Source organism: Ochotona curzoniae, unplaced genomic scaffold, assembly GCF_017591425.1.
Source record: "Ochotona curzoniae isolate NIBS_2020 unplaced genomic scaffold, NIBS_Ocur_1.0 contig_2318, whole genome shotgun sequence".
Lineage (NCBI taxonomy): Eukaryota > Metazoa > Chordata > Mammalia > Lagomorpha > Ochotonidae > Ochotona > Ochotona curzoniae.
In genome coordinates this window covers 13574197-13596327 of record NW_024465419.1, presented here as the reverse complement: position 1 = coordinate 13596327, position 22131 = coordinate 13574197, and the positions used below count along the sequence as shown (strand labels likewise).

The 22131-nt window shown below is 46.3% G+C and overlaps 1 protein-coding gene across 2 annotated transcripts in view; it reads left to right on the top strand.

Moving 5' to 3' along the window:
* Window positions 1-22131, top strand: part of ANKRD46 (ankyrin repeat domain 46) — a 31262-nt gene that overhangs the window by 3851 nt on the left and 5280 nt on the right. For both annotated transcript variants that reach the window (XM_040972646.1, XM_040972647.1), the window contains 2 exons: window positions 15410-15747; window positions 17085-17243. In XM_040972646.1, the coding sequence (XP_040828580.1) occupies window positions 15437-15747; window positions 17085-17243 (470 nt within the window). In that variant the 5' untranslated portion in view covers window positions 15410-15436. The remainder of the gene's footprint in view (window positions 1-15409; window positions 15748-17084; window positions 17244-22131) is intronic.

Here is a 22131-nt window from a genome sequence, read left to right as displayed (position 1 = left end):
TGAGTGTGCATTGTGTTTTTCAGGTTCTGATTTCACATTCTTTGGCTATATTCCCCGAAGTGGGATACCTCCTTCCAATGGTAGATCTGTTTTCAGTTTTTTTGAGGAATCTACACACTGTGTTCCATAATGGTTATACTAATTTGCCTTCCCATCAGCAGTGTATTAGGCTGCCATTTTCTCTACAACCTCACTAGCATTTGCTAGTGTATAGACATGCACTCTTGCCAACACCATTTGTCTTTTCTTTAGAGAATGTCTCATCTACTTTTTTCCCCCTGAGTTCTGAATTTTTTGTGTGTATGTGTGTATTCCTAAGCTCAAAATACTGCTTTTTTCTGTATTTTTTTTAATTGTAATTTTCAGTGCTTTTTTTTTTTCTAATTGGAAAGAATGTACATCTCACAGTACAGAATTTTCTCATTGATTCCAGGGTCTCAAGGCTTTAGGCTATCCTCGACTGCTTTCCCAGTTACAAGCAGGGAGCTGGATGGGAAGCAGGCCGCCAGGATTTGAACCAGTTGCTCATATGGGGATCCTGGTGTGTGCAAGGCAAGGACTTTAGTCACTAGGCTACTGCGCTGGGCTCTGAGAGGTCTTCTGTCTGCTGATTCACTGTCCAAGTGGCCATAATGGCCAGAGTTCAGCTAATCTGAAGCCAGGAGCCAGGAGCTTCTTCTGGGTCCCATGACACATGAGTACAGGGTCCCAGTGCTTTGGGCCATCCTCCACTGCTTTCCTAGGTCATAGGTAGGGAGCTAGGTGGGAAGTAGAGCAACTGGGAAACAAACTGGCGCCCATACGGGATGCCAGCACCACAGGCAGATTGTCAGAGTGTTATGCCACCATGCTAGCCCCTAGTTTATTTATTTAAAAAGCAGAGTTACAAAGGAAGAGCTCTTGCATTGGCTGATTCACTCCTCCAATGGCCACAACAGGGCAAGGAGCCTCACTCAGGCCTCCCACGTGGGAGCAGGTGCCCAACGACATTGCTGCCACTGCTTTCCCGGGTGCATCAGCAGGGAGCTGGATCCAGAGTGGAGCAGCCAGGACTCAGACCGTCACTCAAGTGGAATACTGGCGTGCAGGTGGGGGAGTCACGTGCTATGCTGCAGGGCTGACCCCTGGATTTACTTTTTGGCTTTTTAAAATTTCTTTCTTACTTATTTTTAAAATTTGCTTATTTTTTTTAAATTTTATTTTTGATGCTGTCTACATGGTTGAGAAGGATGCATACCCATGTAGACCACTGATAAGCTTGGTAAGGGCTTAGGAATAGGGGAAACTGAATGAAATCATTGTTCACAGTTTTCTTTTTCTTCTTCCTGTGTCTGAGGAGAAGCCGTGCCCAGCATCCTAACCGTATTAGCACCCAGGAATGGGGGTCAACCACATGATGTTATCCCAGGGTCCTCATGTGGAGCATGCTCCAAGGGTACTCCTCTTGTGGTTTTGATAGTTCTGAAATGCTGTTGATTTTATTGCTACAAGGATGAGGAAATCCTTTCAAGGTCCATTGGCTGACCTAGTCTACCTTAGAGTCTGTTTTCCCAGATACTTCCTGTCAACACTTGGCTGTGAGAGTTGTCCAATTTGTTCTGCCCAACATGGTACTAGATGTCCTCTGCAGCCCTCAGTAAACTGGTTGTCATGTGCCCCATGTGCATCTGGGCATGCTGTCCACTGCACTGCCTGCAGCTACCGAGGAGGTCCATTCTGACATATTCACTCCAAGTTCAGACCGCAGATCCTGCGGTTCCCCCCATGGTTGGGGTTCTGAGTTCAGCAGTTCATTTGGGGGCAAAGTCCCCAAAGAAACCTCATCTGAGGTGTGACCCCCGACCTGACTCCTGTGTGTGCGAGCCGGTGCAGGGCCTGGCTCAGCCCATCACCCACCTCAGTCTACACACACTGGAAGTTGCAGTTGCTGGGTCAGTTCTGTCTCCAACCCTGTCTCTTATGCAAAGCAGTGGATGCTGTGGCTTAGTCCAATCCTGCCTACCACACACTTGGCCCTCACATATACCAGTGGGAACTGCAGCCCAGTTGGAGCGACCATAGTAACCCCTACCAGGCCTACCCCCAGCCCTGGTTGCTGTGCTTGCCAGTGTGTACGGTAGACTGGTCCAGTCTGTCCTGCATCCCATTTGACTTTTGTATACACCAGTGGGTGCTGCAGCCCAGCTCAGTCTAACCAACCCCACTATCCAGCCCAAACTTACACTGTCAGGTGCTGTCCAACCAGGTGCCCCCCAGCCCTGTGGGAGTGCAGCCAAGTGGGAGCTGCAGCCCATCAATGAGGTGCCTATTTTTACTTCTTAAGCTCAACATGCTAAAACTTAGCCAAATAATCTGTGTTTTCTCTCATTACATTAGGAAGTCTTTTATTTGTTCAGCCTGTTTCAGTTCTATAAGTGTTCTGACTTGACATTATTGCACTAACTTACCTGCTTTGAACTGCGGTGACATTGTCCGACCTACCATCTTTTTTCCAGCAGCCAAGTGGCACTTCTTGAAATCTGTCCCTGGTGCCTCCTCATCTTTTGGCTCTGCACAGATGACAATTTTGCTGAATTTTTCCCCCCCTAAAATCAAAACCCTTGTTTGCTATCAGAGTTTCCCCCCAGCTCAACTTCACTTCACCTCTTTCTCTAGGGTATCCTTGCAGCTGTATTCCCTGGTCCATTCTTGGAGTTTATCCAGCTCTCTGTCAGTTTTCAATCTGTGCTGTTCCCCTTAAGCCTGTGACCTCCTGGGCGTTAATTCAACTCCTCCTCCAGCCGAGTTAGCCGAGTTAGCCGTCACAGCACCCCACCCTTCCTCTGACCTGCAGCACGCTTCCAGCAGTGAGAGCATAGAGGGGCCATGCTGGGAAAGCCTCCTCTTGGGACACCGGCTTCAAATGTTGGAGCGCCTAGGTTCAAGTCCCAATTCTGCACCCAGTTCTAACTCTCAGCCCAATGGAGCAAGGATAGCTTTTTCAACAAGTGAAGCTGTAACGATCAGACATCCACATGCAAATAAAATGAACTCGGAGCGGGTCACAGACCTAAATATAAAAGACAAACTGCAAGAACTGCTACCAGGTAATGAGGGGGCCAGGCAGGCGACTGGGAATTTACCAGCAGCTCTTACGACAGGACACCGGAAGACTGTCAGTGAAAGAAGGGCTTGTTAGGTCAAGCCTTATTGAGATTAGAAGCTTCTTCTCTTTGAAGGATACCATCAAGGTGATGAAGAGCTAAGCTGCAGACTGGAGACCCAGCTGGAGGTGCTGGTGAAGATCGTCGCCAAAGAAATCTCTGCGGGGGATGGCCTTGAGCTGCCACTTGCAATGGTGGCAAACTGTATGGAGCACAGGTTTGAATCCTGCTGGCTCTGCTTTTGCTCCAACTCCCTGCTGATGCATTGGTGTGGAACGGAGAACAGTGCTGTGGTACGACAGGTAAAGCCGTGGCCTGCGACACCAGCATTCCATATGGGTGCTCAGCCATGTCCTGGCTATTTCGCGTTCAGTTCAGCTCCCTAATAATGGCCTAGGAAAAGCAGTGGCAGATGGCTTAGGTGTTTAGGTCCCTGCCAGCCACATGGAGACTCAGATGAAGTTCCTGGCTCCTAGCTCTGACCTAGGTCAGCCCTGGCTGTTCCCAACTTTGTATTTCAAATAAATAAATAAATCTTGTTGTTTTAAAGACAAATCTGGTACTGTAGTGCAGCAGGCTAATCCTCTACCTACAAGCACTGGCATTGCATATAGGTTTGTGTTCCAGCTGCCTCAGTTCTGATCGAGCTCTCTGCTCACGGTCTGCGGTCTGCAGAAGCAGCAGAAGTCGGCCCAAGGCCTTGACCTTGTACCTACACGGGAGACCCAGAAAAGGCTCCTGGTTCTTTGTATTGGCTCCTCTTTGGACTTTGTGTCCATTTGGGGAGGAAACTAGTCGATGGAAGACCCCTCTCTGTCTCTCCTCCCTCTGAAAATAGGCCTTTCAAATAGAAATAAGTAAACCTTTAAAAAAAAAGAAGATATCTGGTAAACTTCAGTTACTTAAGAATGCACCAAGAACTCCTAAAAATGAGCAATAAGACAACTTGATTAAAAACATAAACCTTAACAAACACCTTACCAAAGAAGATAGATAGCAAAGACATGTTATCTGGTCCTAAGAAAATTTAAATTGAAAGAGTGGTGAACTGCAGCCACACACTGGTAAAGAACATTGGCAATGCCAAATGCTCACAAGGATGTGAGTCAGCAGAAGGTCTCGTCTGCTGGAGTCCAGTTCCAGCTGAGTTCGGAACTCGAAGGGTGAGTGGATGAGGTGCAAAGAGAGAGACGGACCACTAGGATTCCATGATCATTGTGGACAGTGCGAGAAAGCTGTCCACTTTATTTATACAGAACCCAGAACCAGTCAAATTCTGGCTCAGACTTTTTACACCATGGTCAAGTGGGTGTTTCTAAGGATAATTCTGCCATTTGTTTCACCTTAAAGCAGGATGTTATCCATCTGGTGCCTTGGTTAGGAATTTCTCAATAGATGGCGCATATCAATCAGTAACGCATTCCTGCTACAATCCTCATTCTCCAGCCTAGTCTTGAGTCAGTTAAGGGAAGGAAAGGCATCACAGAAGGAGGGACCCAAAGATCAAAGAAGGAGGGAAAGAATAGATTCCCACTACACTTGGGGACAGAACACCCTTGATTAGCATATGGTCAATGGGGGCAGAGACAGCAATAATAAAAGGCCTTTTGGCTAAAACATTATCAGCAACATCAACTTCCAAGCTCTCATTGGTAGTAAACATTAACTCCACAGAGGCAGACAATGCCTAAATAGATTTAAATAGATTACAGAAATCTCAGCGGGATTGTCCGGTGTCCATGCAAAGGGAGGCGGAGCTGTATTCAGGTGGTTGTAGAGAGGTCCGCAGGGCCCTGCCATGCAGTGGGAAGTTCCTTGCGGCCCTGCCTGCAATGGAACAATACTCTTCACACCTTCCTGTCTTCCACACCCATCACACGGACTCCAGCACTCATCCATTGCTGGCTGGGTTGCAAAGCAGTGCAGCTGCTTGGCAGGAAGCTTGGTGGTCTGTACACACTGTTGTGTTGGGAATTTGTTTGTAATGCATGAACTTAGACTTAACCGTGCCTGCCGACCCTATGCTCGTGGTCTTTGTTTCTGTACATGGGTGGAGAGTTTGAGAGGCGTAAATGAGCCATGTTTCATCAAGTCTGTGGGAGAGCAAAGGCAGAAGGCCCTGAGCTAACTGGTGTGTCAAGAGGTGGAACCAAGTCCCGAGTGTGTGCTGTCCACGTCAGTGTGGGGGAAGGAAAGGAGAGGGCAAGACTGTGACATTCAGCAGTTTCTCCTGTGACAAGGGACACATTGAAAACCATCCAGTAAAGTGTCATTTACAGTTAAAATTTGATGGGATCAGGATGGTGGCCTAATGGGTTAAGCTGCTGCTTGTGCTCCTGGCATCTCTATAGGAGAGCTAGTTCAACTCCCTGCTGCTCTACTATCAATTCAGCTTTCTGCCAGTGTGTCTGAGAAGTCTGGAAGATAGCCCAAGTGCTTGGGGTCCCTATTGCTCCTGTGGGAGACCCAGAAGGAGTTCCTGGCTCTGGTTCAGTCCTCAAATGGCCACAGTGACCTGAGCTGACCCAGGCTGAAGCCAGGAGCCTCATCTGGGTGTCCCAAGTGGGTGCAGAGGCTCCTGGCTAGACTGTCCTTTGCTGCCTTCGCAGGTGCATTGGCAGGGAGCTGGATGGGAAATGGAGCAGTCGGGACTAGAAACAGCACCCATATGTGATGCTGGCAGTGACTTCATGTGCCGTGCCACCATGCAGCCCTCTCCTCTGCCCCCATTTTTTTAAATGAAAACACTGTTAATTGCCAAGACGTTTCGTGGAACATGGCAAATGTGGAAGAGCCATTTGTTATTAAAACGTGTGCTCCTTAATCACCAACTGCTGTTGATCACAATGGTCTCATAGGTCTCTGAGCAGCCTCTAAATGAGAGTGGTGGAGAAGTGATTCAGGGACGCTGGAGCCCCAGCTCCATTACAGATCCCCTAGGAGTCTGAGTATGGCAGAGTGAACTGAACCAACCCCCAGACCTGTTTAGACTGGTGGCCGGTGGCAGTCTAGGAGCTTTGCTGAAGTGTTGCCTCAAGATCCCATCAGGACTGCTGAGCGCTGGTCTTCAGGTCTTCAGCGTCTTCAGCACATTGGCTTCCCCTTGGTGGGGGGCTTGTTCTCATCCCCACAGCAGAGCCGGTTTGGGGTGGAGAGGGGCCCTGGTTTTCTAAGCACATACCCCCTGCTGTATTTTCCCCTGTTATCAAGAGGTCTGCCTCCCTAAAGTTGTTACCCTCAGCTCAGAGGAGGGGCTGCAGGACAGGAGTCAAAGGCTCCCTGGCAGCCTTGAGGAATGCGAGCTCTAGAAGTTTCACTTTCTTCCCTTCCTAGCAAAGGGCTCATCCTTCAGTCTTGTTTCCAGCAGGTCAGAGGAAATGTCTGCTACCTCCTGCAGTGACTCGTCATGCCATTTGTTGGTTGTTTTTGTGTCCGCAGCATACACATGTCCTTTTTCAAACTGTTGGCTGAGTGGGTCCCTCAGTCTACTTTCCAGTTGCATTGAGTAAGAATATGTAAGGAGCGCTTGAATTTTGAGGATCTGCCTAGGGCATAAATGTAGGCATTGTAATGGAGAAAGACTACAAGGATTTGCATAGCTTTGCATGCCATCAGACCACACTGCAAGGAATTCACTAGGTTCTCTCCGGAGGGGCTGGCCCAGGGAGGAGGCCCCTTGTCCTCCTGTGTATACCTGTGTATCAGGAATGGTGTTTCACGTGAAGGTGTGCAGTGCATGCTGGAACCCATTTAACACATGCATCAGAGTGTGCACGGAGAAGAATCACAGTGGAACTCTGAAAAGCAGCGTGATAAACTTTGTGTATGAATTGTGACTCATGAACAGGACTGGGACTTTGTGGGTGTGGCATGCCAAGTGTCGGCCTGTCTGCTTCCAGTGTGCTTGATCATAAAATAGTGAGCTTGGGTCACATGACCCAGGATGGCCCTTCCAGCTTTAAAATTTTATCAAAGAAGTTAAATTTTCCTAATAACTAATCTTGTGCCTTCATACTCTTTGAAGTGAAATCCAGCGTAAACTTTATGGATGATTTAGAATATTTTGCAAAAGTTGTAGTTCTTATACTTTGAAATAATGCTGAATAAATGGATATGATTTAAGTGTCTCTTTATATAATTGCTAAGGGGAGTTTAAGGAAGTTTAGATTTCTGGAATCGTATTTATGCTATTTTCTTGTCAAAATTTTTAGAAGGAAAAATAAGTTCATTTCAACTTCGGATTTTTTTTTTCACAAATTTGCAAGGAGAATAATAAGTGAAATGAAGAGAAGCGTAACCTTTGGTCTTAGACCAGTGCTGGACGCGAAGGTGAGCTTGAAGCCTACACAGACCACAAGGTGGCGCCATTGGACTAAGTACACCTGTAAAGTGATGGTGTGGTTAGGAAAAAAGGTTCTTTTAAAAATTGAAATAACTGTTTCATCGCAATGGAAGTGTATGAAAGACTGTGGATCAACCCGCTGCTGCTTATTTAGTGTCTTTATTAGGTAATTATTGAATGTAAAGGGAAAGCTTATTGGTGAGGAAGTTCTTTAAGATTTTGGAAAATGTTAAAAAGATATTAAGTATCCAAAATACCCAGTAGTTCTTTGGTGAAGCATTTGTTTATTGTGTTTTCTTTTAAACTGCTTTCTTTGAAATAGACTTTAAAATGCAAAAAACATAATTAAATGACGTAAATATTCCTGGAAGTATAACCAAAATCATGTTTGAGATTTGATTTCCTGATGGAGAAAGAGAAATACTGGTATTTCCAGCCCAACCAGTAAGAAACACTTGGGATTAGTCAGACTAGGCATTTGTTGCTTCCTGTGCAGTAGAAGGCACTGGCAGATATTTGTTTTTTCACGGATTTTGAAAAACTTGCTTTATGTGAGGTGATGGCAGAGCTATCTTAGAAGATGTGTGCTAGATTATTTTCTGTAAAGTAAGAAACATATCTGGATATTTATCATTCTCCTGCAGTTTAAGAAATTCACTTGGATTTTTGAGGTTGTAAGGAGTTGAACTGAAATGTGTACGCTAGATTAATATTTCCTTTCAGTCGACCATTTTTTTGTTGCTCGTTACGTAAGAAAAGAATCTTGGGGGATGAATTTGGTCTTCTCACTCACACGTGCAGGCCGTGCAGGTGCTAGCCTGGCGGGGTTCCGTGAGGAGTGGGTGAGCAGTGCCTGCGGGACGAAACTGAGTGGACAGCCATGGTGTGGGCAGGTGCGGGGGTAGGGGGCTGTGGACAGCAAGTGCCCTGTCCCCTTCTCGTCAAGCTGAGGACCCCAAGAACATCTTGCTAATGAAGCCTGGCCAGCCTGTTTGAATGATTACATGAGCTTAAATGTAATGAACTGGACTTTGTTTCAGGATCATGCAGCGTTTCACATTCCCACATTTCAGTTTGACCTCATCTTTCTGTGTTACTCAAGTTTCAGTTACGATGTCATTCCTGCGGGGCGTTCTAGGGATGGGTGTTTGGCCTAGCCGCTGAGAGACTGGTTAAAATCCACACTTCCCATATCAGAAAATCTGGGTTTGAAAACCAACCCCCGTTCCTGACTGCAGCCTCCTGCTCACGCAGACCCTGGGAAGTAGTTGGGTTTCTGCCACCCACATGGGACCCCTTCACTGAGCTCCCAGCTTGGGCGCAGTGTATTGTCAGCCGAGAGGGACATATGAGAGTGAATCAGTGGGTGTGGGCTCTTTGTGTCAGCCAAATTATACTAAAATACTGGAAATACCACAAATGTGCATTATACACACATTGAACTATAAAATAAAAATGTGTCTGTAGTGGATCCAGATGTTTCTAAAAACTACTTTTTGTCACTTAATATTTATGTTTGAGCCTTGGAAGTAAGAGAAGCTTCTGTTTAAAAACTTTTCCCTCCTAAGACTTTGCTAGTTCTAAGATGGTGCTTTCAACAGCGACTTCCTTGAAGTTCTTTCTTTCTTTATTTTCTTCTTCTTGAGATAATTTTATGTCTTAGAACTGTAGGTTTTTAGGTGGATAAGAATAACCAAGTGAAATGCCAGAATCCAGACTTGGGGAGTTCAATTTGCTAGATATGCATTTTCCAGTAGAGAGGACAGGCAGTAAAGATTTGACCAAGTATTTCTCCAACTATGTTATTTTTTTTACCTTGCATTTTGCTAAAGTAAATGGTGCACTAAAGTCTGGTGAGAGTTACTACATAGCCGTGTTGTAGTCTGTTAATTTGCACCAGATGGACAATTAACACACTGTCTTCTTTTTCAAAATAACTTATCAAAATGAAAAATGGTAAAGCATGGGGCTAACACAGTGCGGTAGTGGTCTAAGCTGCCACTTGCGAGGCCAGCACCCCATCTCAGAGCACCAGTTCTAGTCCTGGCTGCTCCATTTCCCATCCTGCTCCCTGCTAATGTTCCTGGGAGAGCAACTGAAGATGGCCCAATGCTCAGACCCTTATTGCGCAGCCGCTGTGGTCACTGGGGGAGTAAACTAGAGGTTGAAGATCTCTCCATTTCTTTTGTTTCCCTGCCTCTCAAACAGATAATAAATCTTTTAAAAATAGTAGTAGAATTCCAAATACAATGTATGCTAAAATAGAACATATTCTGTCCATTAGTTTTGAAGATTTGTTTATTTGAAAGACAGATTGGCAGGAGGTAGGGGGTCACAAGATCTTCCATTTGCTGGTTCATTCCTCAAATGGCCACAATGGCCAGAGCTGAGCTGAAGGCAGGGTCCTGGAACTCCATCAGGATCTCCCACATAGGTGACATGACAGGAGCCCCAGTGCCACCTGCTTTTCCAGGTGCACTACAGAAGCAGAGCAAGTAGAACTGGAACCAGCACTAGATGTGTGATTCTCCTGTCATGGCGGTGGCTTAACCCATCTGTGCTGGAATGGCAGCCCTCCTCCTTATTTTGGTTCATAACCAGCAAGAACACTAGTTAAAAAAAAAAAAAGAAAAGATGATTTATTTGAAAGAGAGGCTAAGAGAGCCATTTTCCATGTACCAATTTACTCTGCATATAGCTGCAATGGCCAGGGATGGGCCAGGCTGAACTCATGAGTCAGGAGCTTTCTGTGGCTCTGCCATATGAATGGCAGGGACCTAGGTACTTGAGCCACATATTGCTGCTTTTCCCATGTCATGAGCAGGCAAGAATATGACCTTATATATTGTACTTGACCTTAGTTGGAGGGTCCAGAGCTTGAGGTGCAAATGAAAAGGAACATTAGCTAGAACTTCAGTGACTCCTGAGCTCCCACTAGCACCTTGTTTGAGGTGAGGTTGATGTTGGGACGCTCTTGTTGCCAACATCTTGCAACTGCTTCATTCCAGAGGGCAAAGGACTCCCTCCCCATAGAGTGTCTTGGGTTGTGTCACAGAGCGTGTCATGAGTGAGCGAGGACTTGGCATGTTGGGCTGTGCCAGCTCCCTGAGATCTGATGCCCAGAGTTCTGGTTTTCACAAGTCCAGGGAATCTGCCTTGGAACTGTTCCCTGGACACTGGACACTGGACCCTGTCCGGATGAGTGCCTTGTGTGTCTGCCAGGCCCTGTGAACTGGTAACGGGCTCACAGGGGCGAGGTGTACCCACTGTTGACATGGCTCTGGGCCATGTGGTTTTTCTGTTTTTGTTTTGTTTCATTTCCTCCTGCATGGACCAGTTTTTTCTCTTTCCTCGAAGTCTTCCCTGCCCACTAGATGTCAGCCCATTGCTAGAAACTGCTGTGTTAACCTGGAGGACCCAGAGCAGCAGAAAACTGGGTTCAACCTGAGAAGGCAGACTTGCTATGGATTGGCTGCCTAAGTTACACATCCGGGAAGTAGGTGAGCTGCTGCAGGTGCATTCTTGGTGTGGTCGCCACACCCTCCTGAGAGCCCCCAACAGTGGGAAACCCCCCGCCCCACCAGGGAGGGTCCATCTGTGGGGCATCTCTCCTCGTCCTGCTGTCCTGCCCTCTGAGGGCAGCCCTGCTCCAGAAGGGAAAGACACCAGGTCACTGTGTTCTTACTGGTGCCCCTCACTCTACTTCGGCAGTGGGTCTCAGTAGACAGTCCTTTCAGTGACCCCAGGGCGGCTGCCAGTCTCTTCCCGAATGCTTGGCCCTACAAACCCTTCTTATAATCACTTGACCTCACAGATGATTCCAGATGTGATCATGCTTGCACACCTGGGGAAGTCAGGAGGCACCTTCAAGCTGCCCAGTCTGTTATTCAGAATCCTTAAACATCTCAGCAGTTCATTCCTGGGACCAGCCGTCCCAGGAAAATGAGACCTTAAATTCATAGAAAAATGTGTACACGGAATATCCTTTAGTAGGTGGCATGTTACATAAACTGTTGTATGTGCATACCATGGGCCTTACTCAGAAAAAAAAAAAGACAAGTTAAGATACACATTAGCACCTGGGTAGACGTCAGAACATTACGTTGAATTAAAGAAACAGAGCCAAGGTCCCATGGCTGGTTGAATTTATACAGCAGTCTTGAAGGACAAAATTGTGGAGATGGAAGGCAGTGCTGTGGTTTCTGGGGATAAGAAAGGGTTGGCTGTGAGGGAAGTAGATATGAAAGGGTAATGTATGAGTGAGCCTTCTGTGTCTGTCGGTGTCAGTATCCCGGTGGTGATGCTTAACCTTACTTCTGTGAGGTTCCTGTTGGGGCAGGCTCCATGAAGGCCACTCCATGTCTGTTATTTCCTACCATGACATGGGAATTTGCAGTGCTCTCTGAAAGCTTGATTCAAAAATCCAGGCTGAGCACTTGGTCAAGTGGTTAAGGTACCACTCGGAATGCCCACATTCCATATTGGAATGCCTAGGTTCAGATCCCAGCTCTGTTCCCAATCGTACATCCCTGCTAAGGCACCCCCTGGTTGGCAGCGGGGGATGGCTCATGGAGTGGTCCCTGCCACCCATGGGGAGACCTAGAGTGAACCTGTGGCTCTGGCCTGGCCCTACCTTGGTGACATTTGGCCTGGCCCTGCCTTGGTGACATTTGAGGAGTAAACTACTGATGGAGAATTTGTTTCCATGCCTGTATCTCTCCTTGTCTCCTTCCCCCCCCCCCCGCCCCGCTCGCTCTCCTCCCCTCTTTCCTTTGCCTTCTCTTGCTTTCCCCTCTGCCCTTCAAATAAATCACTTTAAAAAATATTAGCTGTTAAGACCCTGCTTGGGACACACATACTGCCATATCAGAGCACTTGAGCTTGAATTCTGGTGTGGCTCCCAACTGCAGCCTACTGCCAGAGAACTCCTGGAAGCAGCAGGTGTTGGGTCACGGAGGGGTGTCCCCATAGGGTTCACAGGGTGTTTGTGGTCTCCTGTGCATAGAGGTGTGGCTGAGTAGGCCCCTGTGAATGCAGGGGTGGAAGGTGAGGAGGGTAGCACCGCACATCTGGAGGGGCAGGCTCTGAGGGACTGGACTGGATTTTCCCCCTTGTTAAGAAAGGGCCCATCTCAGAAGAAATTTAAATACCAGTATCTGAGATAGAGTAGAGCTAACTTTTCTTGAATGTATCCTATTTGATTTAAATAGAAGTCTTGCATGCTTTTACTCACCCCCAACCCCCGCCATTATGAATGGTATTTTATTTCTAAAAACTGCTTCTGTATGCCCGTCTGGGATGTAGCCCCCATTCATCATGTGAAAAATATGCATTCTGAAGGAATTCCAAGCAGTGAGTGCAGTTGGTTCTGTGTTGACGGCCCGCAGTGTGATCCTTCTCTCTGTGCCCTTCTTGCTCCTGGGCAGCAGAGCTGTTCCTCAGGAGGCCCTGCTGTGCTCCTGTCCATGTGCACCTGTCCAGTCCCTGAGTGCGCTCCTGGCAGGGGCCTCACCCACTGGTGCCCGCCCGCCGGCCTGTCTGCATCCGCTTAGAACAGCAAGTCCCCTTTCCTGCCATGCCCTTGTCATGGCTGCATTTCCTCTTTCCCATAGACACATAGCTGAGTATTCTCGTTGGCGCGTCAGAAGAATTCAGAGAACACTGCCAGGGCAGCATCGAAGGAAGGCTCTAATCTGAAGGCTGACGTGTGTGTTTTCTACGTGGCCTTCCTCAGAACATGTGAAACTTTCAGTGAGCTGTGGTTTACAGATTCCGTTCTCGATCAAGATGAAAACTTGTCTGTCACTGAGCGTTTCAGGTGTGAGGAGCAGGGCAGCCGTTTCTCAAGGACAGAAAGAGACAGACAGGCATGTGGCCCTGACTCTGACCTACACAGCAGACGGAGAACCCTGTGTCCTGCCTGGGCCCGAGCAGTCAGGTACCAGCCTGCAAACCACAGGCCTGCGTCACTGCATCTCACTTACTGCCTGTTGTCACTCAGTTTAGCTAAACACACGGTCCTTTGGAAAGCCCTTGGTACCTGGTGTTTCCTCTGTGAAAAGGCTTACGAACATTTTGTCTCTTTCATGGCCCAAGCCAGCCATTACTGTAGGAGAACAATGGGGAGCTTGCCCTCAGCCAAAGAATTCATGAGGGTTTTAGTGATTAGGTGGTTCTCGGTGAGTTCTTTAATCGGTGTGTAGGCCCCTAATGTGCAGTTTGTTTTCACCAGGCTGCCTGTAGTCCTTAATCCCAAGCAGATTTTTTCCCCCCTTATGTGGAATCATGCTTAATAGCTCTTTGCCCTCCATCGTCGTTGAGTCCTGGAGTTGTGTCTAACTCTCTCTTCCGTGTCACAGTCCAGCGTGTGCCCTTCTGCCTGCCACTGCCTGGGATTGGGTTCTTGTCATTTCTCGCCTAGATCACAACCCTGACTACTCCTCCATGTGTCTGAACTGAGTTGGCATCTATCTCTTTCAAAAAGACACGTGGGACTGTGCTACGGCTTAGAACCCTTCAGTACTCCCACTGAAGTTCAAGTGTAATAAATCTTACCAGGGAGTTGTTAGGACAACTAAATCAAGTTCAAGAACACTTCCTGGTGGAGATCAGCCCCCTGACAGCCTCACGACTCGGTGGAAAGCAGCCTGAGATAGGGAGGTAGGAGCTCTGTTGCGGAGCCGGGCTGAGAGCACCCGAGCCAGGAGTCAGGGCTGGCTCTGCAGCCACGCCATCCTCAGTGCCCTGCAGGTACCATCCAGAGCATGCTGGTCCAGCCTGCGGCTCCACCCCGTGTTCCCAGAAGGAAAACTTCTCAGTGCCCTGCAAGCCCAGTCCCGCCACAAGAGCTGTTCCGCTAACTGCGGCTGCCTCTACCTCTCTGCCCGTTTCCTAGTAAAGTTTGTTTTGACAAGTTTTAACTTGTTCTTAAGTGGACCAAGGAAAAGAGAGAGTGCCAGCTGTTTGTGCTGTTCCAAAAGCTCAGGCGGACCTGTGGGCTAGGCTGTGTCAGAGCGGTATGGGCACACTGGCGAGCCAGCACAGTCCGATGGAGTGTTATAGTGCATGGATGCAGCTGAGGTTGCCTCTGCTGTCCCAGCCCGTGTCCCCAGACGTGCCTGCTCTTCCTCATCACTCAGTCTTGAGAATTCATCTCTCAGACAACCACAGAGTGTGGCACATAGGATCAGTGTTGTAAAGGGAAGGCTCATCTGAACTGGTTTTTTATTATTTCCCAATTCCAAATTCAGTTCATCACTTTCCTTTAGCTTTCTTCTTTCTATGAGCACTTGAAATTTCTTCTAGTAAACACAGCATTTCAGCAGGTCCTTCCTGGCCACAAGTTATTGTTTCCATGAAGGCAGTTTTGTTTATCAGCTCAAGAAGTTGCAGCAGCAAATATATGAATTACTTTGTGCTAAGGAATTTCTACCAGAAGTAACATTTATACACATGTAATTCTTTGAAGTTCTAAGAGCAGGTTACTGTGTCTTTTGACAACACAGTGAACTTTAATCTCAATAGTGTTCTTAGTTTTTACTTTATCTTATTTTTTACTTTTGTTTTATTTGAAAGGCAGAGAGCTCTTCAGTGTGTTGGTCCACAACACTTGGGCATCCCAAGCAGTGACACAGCCACAGCAGCAAGTGGTCTCACCTGCTCAGTGACACGCCTCTTCATCGTTTACATGGTGAAAACCAAAGTGGAACTTCTTAGTTATTTGTTTGCACTTTTGACCCAGCAGACATGACAAAAATAAAACATTTTAACGAAAAATAAAATACATGAAACTTTGTTTGGTAGCATATTTTATTAGAAGAGGTGAACGGCAGGGAAGGATAAGAAATCATGTGTTTGTAAATGGCTTCTCTGTCTGGCCGTAGCTTGGCTTCCTCCTCCACTCTCACCTCTCATTTCATTACAGGCTTATTCCCTCCGCCACGTCAGAGCAATGTCCTACGTTTTTGTTAACGATTCTTCTCAGACGAACGTGCCCTTGCTACAAGCATGCATCGACGGAGACTTCAATTATTCCAAAAGGCTTCTCGAAAGTGGCTTTGATCCAAATATCCGTGACACTAGGGGCAGGACAGGCCTGCACCTCGCCGCAGCCCGGGGCAATGTGGACATCTGCCAGCTGTTGCATAAATTTGGGGCTGACCTTCTGGCCACAGACTACCAGGGGAACACAGCGCTTCACCTCTGTGGCCATGTGGATATTATCCAGTTCTTAGTGTCCAATGGACTCAAAATTGATATTTGGTAAGTCCTCTAGGGTTTTTGAAGTATGCTCATTTCTCCCTGTTGGCCCCTCGACTCATCATCTAATCTCGGATTGCACCAATTTTGTTTCTGGTTGATCGATTGTACTGACAAGCTCAGAAAGGCACTGAAGGCAGCGGAAGCTTGTTAGGTAAGCAACGAAGGGACCAACTTCCAGGCTCACGTGACGCAGTAGACATTTTGCTATGAAAACAGTGGCCAGTTTCTGCTAATTAATATCCAAGATGACAGAAAAGAAAGCCAAAAGCTAGCATTTGTTAGAAATCAGTGGGTAAACCCACTTAACCTTGAACATGAGTACCCTTGTGGTAGGTGTTATCTTCATTTTACAGATGAGATAGTTGACATAAAAAGAATGAAATAATGTGACAAAGATCACACAACTTGTAGGTGACAGAATGGCAGTTTGAAACCGGGTGCAGCAACTCCTAAAGCTTGCATGCCTTCTGTCACATCATATACCAGCTCCAAAACCTCTCCGAGACAATTTGGGGAAGTCAAAGGTTGTTTGTTGTTTGTTTACTTTTACCCCATTCCTTGAGGTCACCTCTAAAACTGAGTGTGGCCTTCCAGTTACAGTTCTGTGCTGCTGTAATTTATCATAGTGCTGTAGCGGCCATGAATCTGACTGAGCAAGGCAATTTAGGTTGAACAGCAGAAATCTGGAGTGCTCCAAAGTGCAGAACTTTATGAGGGCCAACCTAGTGCCCAAGTCTCACATCTTGGAGCATTGCATATTAGGCCTGCCAATCTTGTACGGGCCATAAGACACCCAAGAATCTGAAAATGCACAGTCTTAAAAGCAGTTCTGATCCCGGGCTTTTCACGGGAGGAGTAATCAGCCTGTAAATGCTTCTGTGGCCGTGGGATAAAATGCAGCAGGGTCCTGCGGCGTTCAGTGGACTGGGTGCTCTTCTGTTATTAGTACTGAATAGCTGAGTGAACCAAATAGGCCTATTTGAGTCTTTCAATTTGTTGTTATTGTTTCCATGGTCTTAGGCTTGGCTTATGTATACTTTCCCATAAAATGTAAAATTGAGATCAGGGTGAATCCTAAGCCAGTCTTTCTAGATGATCTCTGAGAAGATGCTCTTTGACTTACTGTCATTACTCCACTCCCTGTATATTTTCACTTTCCTTTTCCCTGAAAGAAGCAGAGAAATGCCTTAATTCAGAGTTCAACTTCTGGCTTAAACTTCGGCTCTGCTTTGTGTTCTAATAGGCCCCCTCTCTTCTTCACCACATATTATGCAATTGTGCACTAATGATACAATATAATTGCTACAATGACCTCTTTATTTTTACTTGTGTTTCAGCAACCATCAAGGTGCTACTCCTTTAGTTCTGGCAAAACGCAGAGGAGTGAATAAAGATGTCATCCGACTGCTGGAGTCTTTGGAAGAACAGGAAGTAAAAGGGTTTAACAGAGGAACCCACTCAAAGCTGGAGACCATGCAGACGGCTGAGAGTGAAAGGTACTTGAAATACCATTTCTAAGGAGTGAATCATGTGGTCCACGTGGGTCCTCGGCGTAGTCTCTGGACTTTGTGTTCTGTTGCTTTCAGTTGTGGGTCTTTGATTGTCTCTCTGAACTTGACATGGGTCCAAATGGCTTCAGATCACAACTGATAGTTGGCATGTGAGAAGCTACTAGCAAAAAATACCATGTACCCCTCATCCACAGAATGTCCTAATAGCTACTCACTGCATGGCAGTATGCTGGAAAAGAGGTAGTTCAGAGGGGGAAGGAAAGAAGAGTTTGAGAATATTAAATGCAGACTACAAAACGAAAGACATTGCAGAAAATGAGGGTGATACATAAGACTGGAAACTTGAACAAGATTGGAAAAGACTAAGACAGTAGTTTCAAGTAGAGGGCAGTGGAATGCTAGGACACACGAGGAAGGGCAAGGAAGCTAAGATTGTGCACAGTTTAGTAGCATGAATGTGGAAGTGACTTTGACAGGAATTAGAACTGAAGAAATTTGGGTTCCTGTAAATAATTGAAACCAACATGTTGTGGCTGACAGTGTTTCAGGTGTCTCATCCATTTTTGTTCAGAAGCGGGGGAGAGCACAGTTCAGGACACTAAAAAAGTGGCTGTCCATCTTTCTTCTCCAGCTTCCCTGGCTCAACAGGTAATGTCAGTAGGCCAGGCTAGTTTTATAGCATTTAGCTTGGTGGACTGCAAGGAGTTTCAGCCTTCCAGATTACATAGGCAAGGTCGGAAGGTGACTGTGATCTCTACCCCAAATTCCTAGCAGGAAGTAGAACACCAGAGACCCACATCAGTTGCTGACCCGGTAGGTGATTGCTCAGCCCTTGGCCTTAGATCCCGAAACACCACTTGGAACAGTTAGGCCTCTGATGGGGCTGGTGGTTTTTGTGGTTCTCCAACCTCTCCTTTTCATGACTTGGTTTGCTTGGTTCTCCTGTGCTCATGGTCACTTCCCTCCCTCCTCCGTTGTATACTGACTGCTGTACTCCTTGGGTCGTATTAACTGTGTTTTTAAGGTTTTGCCTGTTTTATTTAGATACATGAAAGCATTATTATTGTCCTTTTTTAAAAAGCAAGAATTTTATTTCTATGATAGTGCTTGTTTTCTCCCAAGTCATCACTGAAGCTGGTGAAATAAAACAAGCAGGAAGTCAGAGGTGGCGCTTGCAAGCCCAGTTCCTTGTCTGTGTACCTAGGGTTGACAGAATACCATCCACATTTAAAAAAAAGATTTATTTATTTTTATTTCAAAGGCAGCTTTATTTACAGAGAGAATGAGCGACAGACAGGAAGATCCATCTATTAATTTACTCCCCCAGTGACCCTACGGCTGGAACTGAGCCAATCAAAACCAGGAGCTTCTTATGGTTGTCCCACGTGGATACAAGATCCAAAGGCTTTGGGTCATCTACTGCTTTCCCCGGCCACAAGGCAGGGGGCTGTAAGGGAGGTGGAGCAGCTGGGATATATACTGGCACCCATGTTGGATCCTGGCGCATGAAAGATGCTAGGCTAGGCTACTGCGCATGCCCTGCTTTTGTTGCTGTTATTGTTAACATTTGTTTATTTATTTGAAAGGCAGAGTTATAGAGAGCAGGAGAGACAGAAAGGGAGAGGTCTCCCACCTGCTGGTTCACTCCTTGAATGGCCACAGTGACCAGGACTCTGCCAGGCTGAATCCAGGACCTGGATCTTCTCCTGGGCTCCCCATGTGACTACAGGGGCCAAAGGACTCAGGCCATCTTCTGCTGCTTTCCCGGCTGTGGTAATAGGGAGTGAAATCGAAGAGTGAAACACCTGGGACTTGAATTGGTGCCCATGTGGGATATCAACTCTACAGGCTCCGTTTACCCACTATGCCACAATGCTTATCCTGCCATAAACGTTTTAATAACACTGAGCTCTTATTTCTTAAAGATCATGTTCCTCCAGTAGCCAAAATCACTGTGTGATTGGTTAAGCTTCTATCTGGGACATCAGCATCCCATATGGGTGCTGATTCAAGACCTGGCTGTTCCATTTCCCTTCACACACGTTGTTAGCGACCTGGGAAAGCAGCAGGACCTGGCGCAAGTCCTTGGGACCCTATACTGAATGGGAGACTCAGAAGGAGGTCCTAGCTCCTGGTTTGAGGTTAGCTCAGCTCTAGCTATTATGACCATCTGGGGAGTAAACCAGTGGATAGAAGGACTCTGTCTCTCCTTCTCTCTTTCTCTGTGACTTTCAAGTTAAATAAATAAATCGCTAGTAAGATAGAACAAAAAAGATCATGTTCATCCAAAATGAATCTGCATTTGTTTTCATTTTTTTGGATAAAATACAAAGTAATATTAAATAACTGTATTTTAAAAATGTTTATTTCAAAGGTGGAGATATATATCTACAGAGAGACAAACATTGCTTAGTTTGTCCACAATGTGGCCACAATGGGCAGGGCTGGGCCAGGCCAGAACTAAGAGTCAGGAACAACTTCCACAGGGATACAGGGACCCAAATACTTGGATCATTTTCCCTGCTTTCCCAGGCATATTAGCAGGGAGCTGGATCTGAAGTGGAGCAGCTGGCACTGACACTGGTACCATATGGGATGTCAGTTTACAGCAGTTTTGCATGCTGTGCCATGATGCTGACCCCCTTAATTTTTTTTTTTTTTATGATCTTGACATAATTAGGGTAAAAAGGTTCAAGCGCTACAGGAAGATGGGCAAGACAATTAGTTCCGTATTGTTTCCTTAATATATCTGATATAAAAGGGGATTTTAAGGGAGAAGCTCCACCGTCTCCCACACACCCCAGGTCCCGGATGTGGGGCATGCTCTGAGGGTCTTGATCAAGTTTTAGTAGTTTAACAGTAATGAATTGCTGCCACTCTCACCACCGAAGCACGATGAGGTCATTGAAGAATCCGCTGATTGACGTAGTCCGTCGCAGTCTCCGTTTGCCCAGTTTTTCACTGCCAACATATAGCTGAGGTGGTTGATTGACTTGTTCTGTCCTTTGTCTTTTGATGGTTAGGGTTCTGAGTCCGGAAGCTCAATTGGGGGATCCCCAAAGAAACTTTGTCTGAGTTGATCCCAGACCAGGTTCTTGTACGTACTAGCAAGCACAGGGCCCGGCACAGTTCATTGCCCTGATCAGCTGGTGGTTGCAATTGCTGGGTTGGTTCTGTTTCCATCCCTGTCTTCCACTGGAACTAATGGGTGCCGCAGTCCAGCCTGGTTCTGCCCAGCACATACTTGGCCCTCACATAAACCAATGTTGACTGCAGCCTAGTTGGAGCGACCCACAATAATCCCCACCAGGCCCGCCCCCTGCCCAGGTTTGCCAGTATGTGTGGCAGACTAGTCCAGTCTGTCCCACATCCCCTTCTGCTCTCATACATGTCAATGGGTATTAAAACCTTGTTCCATCTAACCAGCTCACTAACACCAATGTGACCATAATAATAATAATAGTAATAATAATAGTAATAAAGCAGACCATATCAGCTGTTAGAGAATGTGGAGAGGTGAGGAAGTCTTAGCTCTTGCCGTGGGGTTTGGAAACCAGTCTGGCAGTTTCCCTGAATGTTACACGTAGAGTTACCATCTGACCCAGCAATTCCTCCTCTAGATCTATACTGAAGAAGTTGAAACCCTAAGTTTACACAGAAACTTCCACATGAATGTTCATAGTAGCAGTATTCATAATAGCCCATACATGGAAACTACCTGAAAGCCCATGAACTGGATGAATGAATGAGTAAATTAGCAAAGTGTCAACCTCCCATCCAATGGGATGTTACCCTACCCTAGAAAGGAGTAAAGTCCTAGTGCAGGCTATGATGAGGATCCGATGTTTTTCAAGATTTATTTATTTTTATTTGAAAGGCAGACTTATATAGAGGAGAGACAGAAAGATCTTCCATCCGCTGGTTTACCTCCCAGGTGGCTACAGTGGCTGGAGCTGAGCCAATCTGAAGCTAGGAGCTTCTTCTGGGTCTCCTGCGTAGTGCAGGGTGCCAAGGCTTTTGGCCATCCTCTACTGCTTTTCCAGACTACAAGCAAGCTGCTGGAAGGGAAGTGGAGCAGCTGGGATACAAACTGGTGCCTATATGAGATCCTGGCACACGCAAGGCAAGGACTTTAGCTACTAGGCTACTGCGCTGTGCCTGATAAGCATACATTTTGAAAACATGTCAGTTGTGAAAAGCTGACAGAAGGCACAGAAGACCACCTACTGTATGATTCTGTTTATGTAGAATGTTCAGAATGGGTTACCGGAACAGGTGGGTAGGGCAGTGAGCAGCGACTGCACACAGCTACAGAATTTCTTACAGAGCAAGTAGAAATGCACTGGAACTGCATAGTGGAAATGGGTGTATAAGTTTGTCGGTATACGAAAATCCACTGGATCAGAGTTTCAAAAGGTAAATTTTATGATACATGGATTGTGTCAGTAAAAAAAAGTAGGAAAACATTTAAGAGGATTGGAAAGGGCCTAATGTGCCCAGAGCAGATAAAGCAGGGTCACAAAGACTTTTACTTTAATGTTTTCCATTTCTCTTAGGATTCCCTGACACATAACATAACATCTGTCAGCCTTATAAAGATGATTAAATCAACTTGATGAAAAGGATTTCTCCACTCTCCCATATTTCTGAAATTTGCCTTAATTTTCTTTCTTCTTTTTTTTTCTTTTATTTTATAAGAAACAGGATGACACACAGAATAGGTGAAACATGTTCTTTTTTTTTAAAATTTATTTATTTTTATTGGAAAGGCAAATATACAGAAAGGAGGAGAGACAGAGAGGAAGATCTTCTGTCTGATGGTTCACTGCCCCAGCGGCTGCAATTACTGGAGCTGACCCAATATGAAGCCAGG